Source organism: Oenanthe melanoleuca, chromosome 3 (assembly GCF_029582105.1).
Source record: "Oenanthe melanoleuca isolate GR-GAL-2019-014 chromosome 3, OMel1.0, whole genome shotgun sequence".
In the NCBI taxonomy this organism is placed as follows: Eukaryota; Metazoa; Chordata; class Aves; order Passeriformes; family Muscicapidae; genus Oenanthe; species Oenanthe melanoleuca.
The window spans coordinates 20,605,920-20,619,401 of record NC_079336.1 but is presented as its reverse complement, the minus strand read 5'-3'; the positions used below and the strand labels follow the sequence as shown (position 1 = coordinate 20,619,401).

At 32.9% G+C, this 13,482-nt stretch overlaps 1 protein-coding gene across 1 annotated transcript in view; it reads left to right on the top strand.

Moving 5' to 3' along the window:
• Positions 1-13,482, top strand: part of CSMD1 (CUB and Sushi multiple domains 1) — a 1,037,656-nt gene that overhangs the window by 825,174 nt on the left and 199,000 nt on the right. Inside the window, exons 22-23 of the mRNA XM_056488498.1 lie at positions 3,559-3,728; positions 9,489-9,645. Of these exons, the coding sequence (XP_056344473.1) occupies positions 3,559-3,728; positions 9,489-9,645 (327 nt within the window). The remainder of the gene's footprint in view (positions 1-3,558; positions 3,729-9,488; positions 9,646-13,482) is intronic.

Below are 13,482 nucleotides of genomic sequence, written 5' to 3'. Positions count from 1 at the left end.
AGTCAAAGTGAATTGAATTTAGATGTCATACATTCTGTCTGCATGTGCTAATTATGATATCAAAAGTAGCAGCAGTATCATCTAGTGTAAATATTTTTAAAGAAAAAACATTACTTTCCCCATACCAATAAGTAAAATATTAGGTCCTTGAAGGGGAGACATGCCTTTGATTGCTTAAGCTTTTCCTGCTGCCAAGGCCAGACTCAGTATTGCATTTCATGGCAGTTCTTTTGAGTTTCTAGTTCATAATTATGGGAAATGTGGTCATGCAGTTCTAGACTGCAATGTGCAGGAACAGTTAGAAAAAATGCTTAATTGAAGTCCTTAGGGCATAAGGTCCACTGTAAATCTGGGCATTTGTCACAAGTGGCAGAGATTTCAGTCATTAGCACGCTTAGAACCTCCAATAGTCTCAAGAAAAAAGAAAATTTTCCATGGATGAGAACACCATTTCTTTGAAAAAAGTTACCTAAATCTCCAGGACATGACTTTGGGGGAGCTAATTAAACATGGACTTGATATCCTAAGATTAGCAAAATATAGCTAGAAAACGCTAACTTGAGCTGTGACAGGCTTTGTATAAATTGAGGAAGGGAGGTTCCAAAGAAGGGCGTAATTTCCTTCAGAAGCCTCTTTCTGGGGTCTGTGTTAGTGATTTGCTGACTGACACAAGAAGAGGTAGGAAATTTGACTGGCCAGATGACATGAGCAAGCCTTTGTCATGATAACGAAGGCAATGATGGGGCCTGATGCACAGCTGTCAGATATTTGCAAGGGATTTGAGAAGGGATAACATACCCTGAAAAACAGAATATGGTTTTATAGCATGGATTGAAGGTATATGTGTGCCAACTTGAGTTCAGAGAACTTTACCATGTAATTGAAGTTTAGTAAATAATTGCTCATGTTAGAATACATCTGCTTCTTGCAGAAAGAGCTACTACTTTAGAAGAGTAGCAGTATTTTAACTTTAGTTTCTAATCCTCATTATCCCTGATCTTATATGTCAGTACTTTTATTCACAGATTTAAAATTACTGTGGCTTTGGATCGTGGAACATGGACTTATTGGAGCAAGAAATATGTTCATGTTCTTATTATAACAATCTTATATTCTTATATCTTATGTTCTTATCTTATCTTAATCTTATGTTCTTATTATAATAATAATAATATCAAATTCTAGATTTTGGAAAGCTCATTGTACACTTTCTCTATAACTACATATATCTTAGTGGTTTAAATTCACTCACTGAAACAAAATGTATAATATTGCATTAATATCTTCAACATTGTATTTGTGTATTTCTAGATCTTTAAAGGAGTTATATAGTAAAATACTGATGCAGCCTAAGGGACCATTGTTTTTTTTGTATGCAGCTTTACCTAGGCAAACACTTGTTTGCAGGAGGCTTGTGTAGAGTACCAGTGTTATAAAGTTTTACATTAATGTGGCATTAATATTAGCATTGCTTTGAATTATATTTTATAAAGTTAATCAGTTCCACCTACTTCCTAAAATCCAAGACAAAAATAGCTACACATGGATACACCAATAGAAAGGCATGTACAAGGTACAGAAAGACATGTACATTTAGCCATATGTAATAGATGTTACATACCTGACATGCTTTAACAAAGTATCGAAATAAAAATCTACTTTCTCAGTGTACCACAGTTCTTTGAAACATTTAGACAATGTAAGGTGACTTTAAACAAGTAAGAAATACCTTGTGCATCCTACATTCCCCAAAGAAGAAAGTCTGAAGTTTGGTAGCAAGGGTTCTTACTCCCCAACATCCTTCTGCCTATTAAATATAATGTAGCTCAAAACTGAAGCTAAGGAAGAGGAGAATATGAAGCTGTACTTTAAAATAGCAAATGAACTCTAACTTAACATGCTAGATAAAGATTCTGAGCCAGTTTATTGGTGATTTCCTTTTTCATTTTGCCTAAGGAGATCCCAAATGCAGAGTAGAAATAAGACTCCATGTAAGATTGCAACTGTCTCATTCCCCCTTCCTTTCCCTTTTCATTCTTACTTCCTCCTTCCCCCTTCTCTCTATCCATCCCTGCTTCTCTCCTCCTTCTTACTCCCTTTCTTTCTTCAGATTTATTGTAGGGAGGAAGTAAAAAACCCATTCATTTTATTCATTTCAAAAGCAAGAGGGACATAAATTTTATATCTGTGAAGCCTCAGAAATATTAAAAAAAAATGTTTAGACTGCCTATTTGCAAATATAAATAATACATTTTTTTCTTGAATATGTTGAAATCAATCATTTTTTTATATATTTGCTGGTCCATATTTACGGTGTATTTTCAAAATTTTCTTTACACATATTTTTAAACTATATTGAGTTTTACCTAAAACTGTATTCCACCCCCACTTCCTCAAATAAATGTTTCAACATCCTAAGAACCCTAAAAATCTATTAAACAGATTTTACAGATTTTTTCCTAAGCCTATCATTTTTTGATAGGGAGTATCTGTTGTTTCACATCTACACATTATTATTATTTTAGCTGTTATTTTTTTACAAAACTGAAGTCTAATGCTGTTTAGATAAAAAAAAAAATAAAATATATATATATATATATATATATATATATATATTATCCCTAGACTGAAAAATGAGCTATCAATCAATATCAATCTCATGCACCTAAAAAGAAGCTGAAGATTAATAGTTGGTATGTTAATGTTACTGTGGGATTTTATAAGGTGTTTTTAGGTCATTTTTAAGTGGTTTTACTATCTATTTGAACAGTACACCAATATTATTTGCTGTCTGTTTGGATGTTTTACTCTGTGTGATGGAATTTATGTTGCATATTTGGAATAATTTTGTTAGTCTTTATTCAGAATTCTAACTGGAATTATTTCATGGTGTGGAACATACCACCCATCCTACTCTTTACTATTTTCTTTACTGGGGAGCTACAACAAGAAATGTCTAATGGAAGTGTCAGTAGCTGCTTAGTATGGATGACTGTGAAAAAGACTCAGCTACTCTTTGCCCAGAAAGGAAAGGGTCTCCTTGGCACTGACTGATGCCAATAAATGTTGGTTTGTTTTGTTGGGTTTTTGTTTGGTATTTTTTTCTTCCAGGTAGAGAAAAACATCTTTGAATGTACCAGATTGTTGGGGTTCCTTTGTTGTTTTTTTTTTTTTTGGCAGCTTATTGTCTGCTTTTTAAATAGTTATTTTTAAAGATGAATAAGCCAATATTATGTTTACTTGAAATGTTACCACAATAACTATATTTCAATAAGCATTCAATTTTTCAATGGTATCTAGGCTAACCTGCATTATTGGTTAGTCTGATGGGGAGGAGCAGGGGATAAATTGGAGGTAAAAGCACATAAGTGCACATAATAAACAGACCCAGTGAAGTGCAGGAGATGGCAACTTTTTAGGGTTCCTAGCAGTTGGTCCTACAGATGAGACCTGATAGAAATATACTTTTTATAGAGTCTAAATATTATTGTGAATGACTCATATTTTCTTGAATTGGATAATTCACTTCTTTTGTTTTAATGTGTCTATTTTCTTTAGCTGAATGTGGAGCAACTGTCTCTGGAAACGAAGGAACATTGTTGTCTCCAAATTTCCCATCTAATTATGATAACAACCATGAATGTATCTATAAAATTGAAACTGAGGCTGGAAAAGGGATCCATCTTAGAGCCAGGAGCTTTCAGCTGCATGAGGGAGATATTGTTAAGGTAATAAGAAAAATGATTTCACTTTCTATTCTAAATATTCACATTGCATGAATAAATCTGTTTCCCATGCCAATTATCTTTATTTTCATTCCACTTTCTGACACAAAATTAATGAATTCTATGTGGATAGCATCACTGCCTTTGTACTATATTCAATGATCTATACTAAATTCAATGAAACCATAGGAAACATTATGAGTTCAATTACATTTCTAGAAGTATTAGACTGTTTAAAGTGGTTTAAATCTTAAAAGAAAACCTAAAATTTGAACTTGGATTTTTGAATACCTAGTATTTTTCCCTTTGCACAATATTTATAAGTGTAGCACAGGGATTTTTTTCCCTAAATGGAAGCTAACATTGCAATATTGACTAAAACTGTAGTTATAGAAGATGTCTTTTATTCTTTTACATTCCAGTAACCTTTGAAACATGGCCTAAATGTATATCGATTTTGAGCATATACTTTTCTACAGCATGATAATAAGCTGCCTTTTCCTAATAGCAGCTGTTGCATTCTTGTATGTACTGAAAATCCTGATATTCATCTGAAGTGTTGAGCATACATTAAATTAGTCTTTCAAATTTATGTCTCCAAATTTTTGGTTAATTAATACTGAAAAGAACAAAGTATTCAGAACTCAATTAGCAACTTCCTTTCTGGATATCTCCCAGGAACTCATTTAACACATTAGAAATTGATGTCTACATTTCAAACTTGTTTTTTTAAATTTGCACTGAGTGCTTCTCACAAGGAGTTTAAAGATATAATTGTTACAGGCAAATATTGGTGGCTATATTTTTTATCCATTTCATCATCCTAAGAGCTTCCTTATGCAATTGTGACAATTCGATTCCTGCAAAAACAAGGTATAGAGATAGGATGAAGGTGGGGAGGAAAATAAAAGCCTTCATTTTAATAGAGACATTCATAGCTATATTATTATGTCTGTTCTTTTCAACAAGTACAATCTGCATTCGACCATGAAATAAGCAAAACTTTTAGTTTAGTTTATAGATTAGATAGTTACAATCAAAAGAAGAGCATTTTCTCTACCCACAAAAACATTGGTAATAAATGCTACCATATTTAAAACACTACAAGACCTTGCTTTTAGATCAAAGGGAATTGAGTAGGTGGACAAAATACGTGGTCTGTATTGTCCTTTGCTCCTATTATCCACAGTCTGACAGTGAAGATCCCCAAAAGTATTTTTTGCTCTGAAGAGATGCAGCAGAGAGGAAAGAACTTAATTGCCCATTGTGTTGCTTCAATGTGGTAAATAAGTCTCCCAGAAGCTTTCCAGATATCTAGTTTATAAATAATTTAATAAACTACTTTAAAATCTACAAGAAAAATCCCTTAGAAAACCATAAAGAAACATTGAAGGATCTCAGCTATCCTTCAAAACATCTAATGAGTAATGTCCAGTGTACTTATCAATATTCCCCAGAGATACAAGAAAGATTTGCCTGAGATAAAGCTTGTTCTGAGCAATCTGTTAGATACTTTCTTCTTTTATAGATCTTTTAGCACAATTCTTCAGAGGATTCAAAGGAAGTAAAGGCAAAATTGTGGTGATGTCAGAACTGCAAGGACTGTTCTCTGGTTTTGAGTTAATTGGCACTGCACAACTTCAATTTATACAATTAAACTCTCTTCCATCAAGGTCTCTCTATTACCTTCATTTATGAATATAAAGTCTATTTCCTCTCTATTCCCATCCCAAGATGTCCTTTTACAAATTTCCATTGAAATCAGCACTTTGGCAGGGCTATGGACTCCAAAGATTGCCTTCTTTCCTATCTGCACCCAAAATATGAGCAAAAGGTATTATAAACCTCAGCCTTCTATCTTGGTGCACAGAAGGAAACTGGAAGACTGCCTTGCTGGCAAGTGATGCATTCAGCTTACAAATATTTATAAACCTTGTGCTGAAATATAGGACATTTTCCCAGCTCAGTATCTTACTCTGTTCTACAAGAAAAATCTGTATGCACGTAATGTTGTATTGGGTGCAGGAGCTCAGGCTGCGTGTCCCTTTGGGATGATTTTATACTATAAAATCTCTGCAGTTACAGAAATTTGGTAACTTTAGTTGTAAGTGATTTATTTTTACTGTGAGAGTGAGAAACTTCAATGTTAAGCAACTCTGACCAGCATTTCCTTCTCCTTCAGGTGAGTGCTGTATACTGCCACAGCAGGTGCAGAGAGATTAGCACTGTTAGTGGAGCATTTCTCCTCTTGAATAACCATAGCACTGTCCTTTTGTCTGCATATTTTAACCCCAGCAAGAAGGCCAAACACTTTCAGTTCCTCAATAATAGGGAAAAAGAGGCATCCCCGAATGCTTTGGCTAAATTAATCTTAAACTCAGCTCCAAACAACATTGTGATCATTCCCCACTGCCCCCAAGATTGGCTTCTGCAGTCTGACTGCACCTCTAATGGTAAACTCTCACATTTTGCACAGTAAGGTGGCTCACTGGAAGTATGTCTCAGAAACAGTCCCTGGCCTATGCAGCTTCTGCACTAATGCTCTCTCAGGAAAGATTTGTGAAGGTGTTAGTAAGTCCACATTAAATGTGTTCCAGGGTTGTACTGACAATAAATACTGCGTAGACAATCACGTTGTGATGACTTGACTCCTGCTCTCTCACTATTTACTTGCTTTGAAATATAAACTAATTCTGCAGCTCTATATATCAGCTTAGTATTCAAGTGGGAATATTGAGGCTGGATATTGAGGCTGTAGAGTGTATAGAATGGCATATAATTTGCAAGAATATTTCTGGCATCAGTAAGATTAGTGCATGAGGAAGGATCAAAACTATTGCTTTCAAGAAAAATGCATACAGGGTAATGACTGTAATTTGTGGGCAAAGCATTCTATAAATATGAAAAAAATTGAATTTTAATTAGTGAGATAGAAATTTAAACTCAAGTAAAGTATTATAAACAGTTTCACCATTTTGAAGGACATCTTACAAAAGTGAATACTTAGATTATTTCTTTATTTCAGAGCTTTTCCTTTCTCACTCACTAACACTTCCTCTTCCTGTTCTCCCTGTTTTAACTGCCACTTGAAGATTCATAATTCTTTAAAGAGGCTACTTTTGCTAGAATCTTTATAATGCAATTGCAGTGAATTTGTCAGAGGTAAAATGAAAAACAGTGTTATATTCTGTTTTTCATCTCTTTTGCCAAATAGACCTTTTTTTCTTCATGACTAAGGAAACTGTAATTGCAGCATGAATATTATGTTTCAAATGGGTTTTCCTGAGTTAAATGTTTGTACTAAATATGAATCAATAGTGATAAATAGTCTAGACTAGTTTATTAAATGTATTCTGTACCTCTGGAATCAGTGGCATATGACATGACAAAATGGTTGTACACAAGTTGTCCATTGGGAATGATCCTTGGCCCACACTAATTAGCATCACAAGCACTGGTAAAAAAGCATTTTCTTTCCTAGGATAGTTCAGCCAGCTTTTCAGTGTAGACAAGGGAAATTCAGTGTTTGTGTTTGTTCACTAACGATGTTTCACTTATTGGAGTTAAATATGTACTTGCTTATGTCTGTAATGTGAACAACAGATGGACGAGTGTCACCACAAATTGAACCAGCCTTCTTTTTGTTTGTTTGTTTTTGGGTGGGGTTTTGCTTTTTGGATTTTTTACAGCTGTTTACACAGGATCTCTCATATCTATTTTTAATTTCATGAAACACTCTTCATTTGAATCTGGTTTAAGCTTCAGGGATTCTATTATTTAACTTATTAGTCCACAGGTAGGAGCATGATCTCTAACAGTGAGATAGAACACTGTTAAAATAAGATGTCTGTAATTTTTAGTTGTGCATTTGTTTGTTTGTTTTTGTTTTAAAGATAATTAAAAATCTCTTTTTAAACATAGGTAACATGTCTAATTAATGTCAATTAGTGGAACATTTCACTTCAAGTATTATCTCCCAGATCAAGTGTAATATATCTATGGAAATAAATCTTATGGGGAACAACAGATTCTTTCCTTTGTTCAATAGATTTCCAGCTCTAATAAATAAAGTGTAATCCATCCACGAAATTGATCAGTAGTTCTGTCCCAAGACAATGGTTTGAATCTTGCAAGTAATTTTTCAGATACTCTTAGCATAGCTTAAAGTCATGTTTCTTCCAAGAGGGGGATCTTACATATTTGTAACTGCTTGCATGAACTTTAAATACAATGGATTGCATCTTCTGAAATATCTCATCTGTATGCCTTGGTATAAGACAATCTTTGCATCAATAATAAGGACTGAATGTATTCTATCAATGCTTAGCACAATATATTATTTTTCAAAAGCTTATTTTAGAGTAGATAATTATTTATATTTATGCAGGTTTATAAAAGTAAATATATGGTTTTGTCTTAAAAAATCTTTTTGCATGTTGTTTTTATAATTTTATTTTGTTAATGGCATTTGAGATGAACATGGTATTTTCAAGACATTTACCTACAGATGGCATTCTAGTATTTTCTCCACAAAAAAAACAGAACTACTTTTAATTGTTGCTCTTTACCTACAAACGTTGCAATGCATCTCAAAAGAAGCATTTCTAAATTTTGTTAATAGATCTAACTGGACATTCAAATAGAAAGAATTGCCTGTGATTTAGATGTAACAATTTAGATTGTTAAGCAAGTCCCTCATGCTTCTCACTGAAATCAGTATAAATCCACACTGTGCAACAAGGTGGAGGGATGAAGATCCAGTGCTTGAAATATTTACTGTAATTGTAGCTTTTGTCCTGGTTGTATCTAGTCACTCTAGGACACGAGATAAGGGCAAATTATCTTTCACTTCATATCAGAAACCAAGTGTTCAAATCCATTTCTTACTTTTGTATAAGCATCAACATGAGATTTTATGTATAGTGTGCAATTTTCACGCCTATATATTGCTTATTGTTCCATGAGAAAGTAGCAGAGCTTCATTTAATTTAAAGTTAAAAATTAGCTTTTTAAGTTCATCTTAAGAAAACAAACCAACAAATAAAACAAAACTGCAGAAGGCTACATTTGCACTTTGTGGCTTTCAAGGTTTTGCAATATGAAGGAAAAAAAAATCCCCTTGGTTTGTACTTCTGTACTTTTGAACAGTCAAAAGGGCATTCTTAAAAATTCTAGAATTTGAAAAAGTACATAGGTTGATATTGTTGAAAGTTTTCAGTAAAGAAACATGGTAAATCTCTACAATTCGTTTGGAAATTGACTCACATATCTTTTGAAAACTTATCAGTCTTTGTTAAATCCTATAATAAACCAAAATTGCTGCAGGCTTAGAGCCTGAGATAAAAGATGACATATTGACTTCAATATCTCATTTTTGCTGTTGATATATCCAGACAGGAGAGAACAGAGTAGGCTGTAAGGGTTTACCTTCAACAGTGATTTCAGAGCTTATACTTCTGTTGGCCTTTGTGAATAATTAAGAAAACAATCAGAGTTTACAAAACCTTATAAGTTAGAATTGCATATAAGTATGAATTCCTTTCAAGATGAGTTCACAAAACCAAAAAGGCAAAAGACTCTAAAACACCTTAAGGTGGGCAGAATATTTAAGATTTCACCCAGGGGTATATACCGCTTAAAACAGATACATTAAAGTTTTATAAACAGTATTTGCAATACATTGCTAATTGAAATTATTGTATAAATGAAAATCTTTCAAATATTTAGATTTGATGTCCAATTTCATGCTCTTATTTCTGCAAGGTGTATGATGGAAAAGACAGTTCTTCACGCTCTCTTGGAGTCTTCACCAAAAATGATATGATGGGAATTATTCTTAATAGCACCTCTAATCATATGTGGATAGAATTTAATACCAATGGATCTGATACTGACCAAGGATTTCAGCTGACTTATACAAGTAAGTAGCTCATAAATATCACCTGATTGATTGCTTTGAGGGGAAATGTGTATTTCTCAGCTGTACTGATTTCTCTTTGAATGTTGAAGGTAATTTCCTAGATTGTACTGTGGTTAAGAGACTGAGCTTTACTTGTCTATATGACTAGATAGGTGTTAATAATTTAAAAACACTGTTGAAAGTAATTTGTAAGTTTTTAAACTTAGAAAGCATGATTATTTTTAAGACTTAGTAGTGGGGTTGTGACATATGTGGGTTGAATATATTAGTTGTTAAACTATAACAGAAAATGTACAGAAATTCAGTGTTTTGAAATGGAAAGTTCAATCTCTGCAGTCAACTTAGACATGAGAGAAGAGAAGAGAAGAGAAGAGAAGAGAAGAGAAGAGAAGAGAAGAGAAGAGAAGAGAAGAGAAGAGAAGAGAAGAGAAGAGAAGAGAAGAGAAGAGAAGAGAAGAGAAGAGAAGAGAAGAGAGAGAAAAGAGAAAGAGAAGAGAAGAAAGAAAAGAAAAGAAAAGAAAAGAAAAGAAAAGAAAAGAAAAGAAAAGAAAAGAAAAGAAAAGAAAAGAAAAGAAAAGAAAAGAAAAGAAAAGAAAAGAAAAGAAAAGAAAAGAAAAGAAAAGAAAAGACAAAGGAGAATTTAAAAAAAAAAAAAAAAGAGTACTCGGATGTACATTCTTAATCTGGCCTGACTGCTTGTCAGTATCAGAGTGGACTATACTGGAAGGAGACCAGAGTGAACAAGTTTTGACGAACAATGCACTTGTCCCGCAGACTGGATGCAATTAGTTGAATTAATTTTGCTGGCAAAACAATGAATTTTATGTGGAGAGTAACTTTGGGAGATGACTAGTTTGTTTCCAACACACAAAGAGATTTTTTTCCAGGTTTCAAGGAATCTCCAGATTTCATTTACTTTCAATTTATTATCTTATATATTACTTTCCGTGAGTTGCTGATGAATCTTGCAGAGCAGAGCACCATAACATAGTGTGGTACAGAAATGGAATCACTTCTCAGTTTAGCACAGCTGATGTTTTCCCTTTGGTTTGGAGCAAGCTGTGGAATAACCTTTCTGAATTTTTTTCCTTATAGAACCATTGAAAAATCACTAGGGAAATCTACTCTAATTTGCCGAGAGAAACTGTAGAAATTTTCCTTTGGAAGAAAAGGAGCCAAACATCTGCTTTAAAAACAATCTTATTTTAAGGGCTCTGATTTCAAGTATCTTGAGTCAGTTCCTTTAAAATCCTACTTCAGTGATCAGTTCTACTGTTTACAAATGTAATTTTATTTGAAAATAGAATTGTGTCTAATTTCTATATCCAATTGCTTGATTTTATTGCACTTTATTTCAAGATTTGCTCTTCTGCATCATATTTTTCTATGCAAGATAAGATACAATAATTAATGTCTTTAGCCTTTTTCCCTGAACTGTATGATTAGTTTTGAAACTTTTTTTTTTTCATTTTTTCCAAGTATTTTCACATTTTCTGAAGTGTTTAGACAGAACTTGACATAGTCTTCTAACTGTAATTTTAATACTGGTTAGAGAGGCAAAACTTATGTTGGCATAATGTTTTACTTTTTTTTTTTATTTTGGTTGCAAATTTGGCAATTTATTTTGTAATATGTAATCAGCTTGCAGCCATTCATGTTGAAAAGCTTATCTTTAATGACTATTCTTCCTACTTTCTCTCACATGAGACAATCCCCAGTTGTAAATACAAACTAATTATTTACTTCTCACATGTGTTTTCAGGAAGCCAAATTCAACATAATAAATTTTGAGACAGTGACCATCTAACCAGGTGATTTCTTTCAGCTGTAACTGTGATTTCCAAACCCTTCAGTATGGGACTTCACCCTATTCATACATTAATACAAGCAGAAAATGCAAACAAAAGATCTATTCTTTTGCAGTGCTTTGAAAACTGTCTGCAGTGCTGACTCACATTCTTTTTTCTGAAAATCCTATCATAGTAACAGCTTAGAGATTAGATTACCAAAAATTTATACTCATTGTTTGATGGATTTAAATTTTTTGATGCAGTTACAATTCAGTTACTAAACAAATACATCCATTTTTCATTTGGTAAATACATGAAAAAAATTATAATTATATTTTTAAATTAATAAAACTATAGTTTACAGCAGAATTAATTGAAAGATTACTCTGAAGTTTATTTATTCACTTTTCAGATTGAGCTATAATGCCAGATATTTTAAAATTACTAAAACAAATCAAAAAGGTGCTAAAATATGGTTTCACTGAAGGAAATGAGAAATATATGCTGGAAAGAATGAAGCTGAATAATTAATATCATAGAGATAGGAGAAGTGATGGTCGAATAAATCAGGTTAATTAATTCAGTTACTTCCTATCTGCTGAGTTCTTGCTACCCACAAGGCATCATCAACTGTCCTTAATTGTTGGTCTCCATAGTACTTTTCTTCCTATTAAGGCTATTGAAATTAAGAAGTTACATTGCAGGGTGTTATTAAAAAGCCTAATGTAAAAGTTTGCTATTTCATTTGTGTGCAACTACCTTTCCATCCTTTTTGATACTGTGAATTCTGAAGATTATGTTAAATTGAAAAATACAATAGAAGAAAAAGCTAATGATCCATGGGAACAGAAATGTGGATAAAGAAACTTCTCTCTTTTCCGAATTTCATTACTGACATAGTCAAACCAAATTTTATAAACTCAGAATTCAAGATGTTTAGTATAGAAGTATAAACTGTAGAAATCAGAATATAAGCAATATTGAAATCTATAAAGGATTCAGGTTCTAAAGGAAACCTGATGAAATTTCTCATGAAAACTTCTATAGATTTTCTATATCTTCTATATTTTCCTCTATAAAGGAAATTGTTTCAGGTAATACTGAATGGAAGCTGGAAATTATAGTTATCTTATTCTTTGATCTATAACTGCAAGATGATTTCAAGAAAATTGATTTATCCTGGTAGGTAGGGGTATTTAGGGGTATAAGGGGTATAATAGAAAAGACCATGAAAAAATCTGTACTCTTTCTTAAGTTAACTGTTTAGAGAAACTAAGAAATATTTTGAGTGAAAAGTAAAATGACAATGATTTTATTTAAGGAAACAACTTCAGGAAAATGGAGAATATTTTAGCCTGAAATTGGCAGGGTAAGTATATATGGAGCAAGAGTCAATATAATAGTAATTTGAGCAATAGCTGAACATGGCTTAACCAGAGGAGAAGAAAAATGAGGAACAAAGAAGACAGTTTGTTGACTTTGTGTAAAACAAGTTTATATAAGGCCGTTTCCTTACAGTGTGTTAGGAGGAATAAGGTAAAGTGTCCACCTCCAACATCTCTACACTGCTGTCAGAGGGAATGACTGTGAACATTTATATCTCAATGCTGAGGAAATGACAACATAAGCTAGATGACTTTAATTCCCTATGAGTCAAGGACACCAGAACTGACACATGAAAGCTTTTTTAGTTTGGTTTTTTTTTTTTTAATTTTAAAAAATGTCTGTAATTCTTTCATAATTGCAGTTTTCTAATTCAGAGGATTTTTTTTTTTCCCTCCATCTGATTAGTACTTTTCTACCTGAGACACCTGTAATTTTTGTGGGGAGGAGATTAGGGATTCCCACAGCTATTCCTCTTCACAGCTGAGTTATAAGATTTGGCCATTCTGGTATACAGATGCCAGTGTTCTGTGCTGTCATGTCAATGGCATTTAATATTAAATTGACATTCAGATAAAACCAAAATCTTTTTGATGCCACACAGTAATGGGTGGAAAAGGCAAAATACAGCTTATTGGCAAAAGCAACAGACTGCAACTTTAAA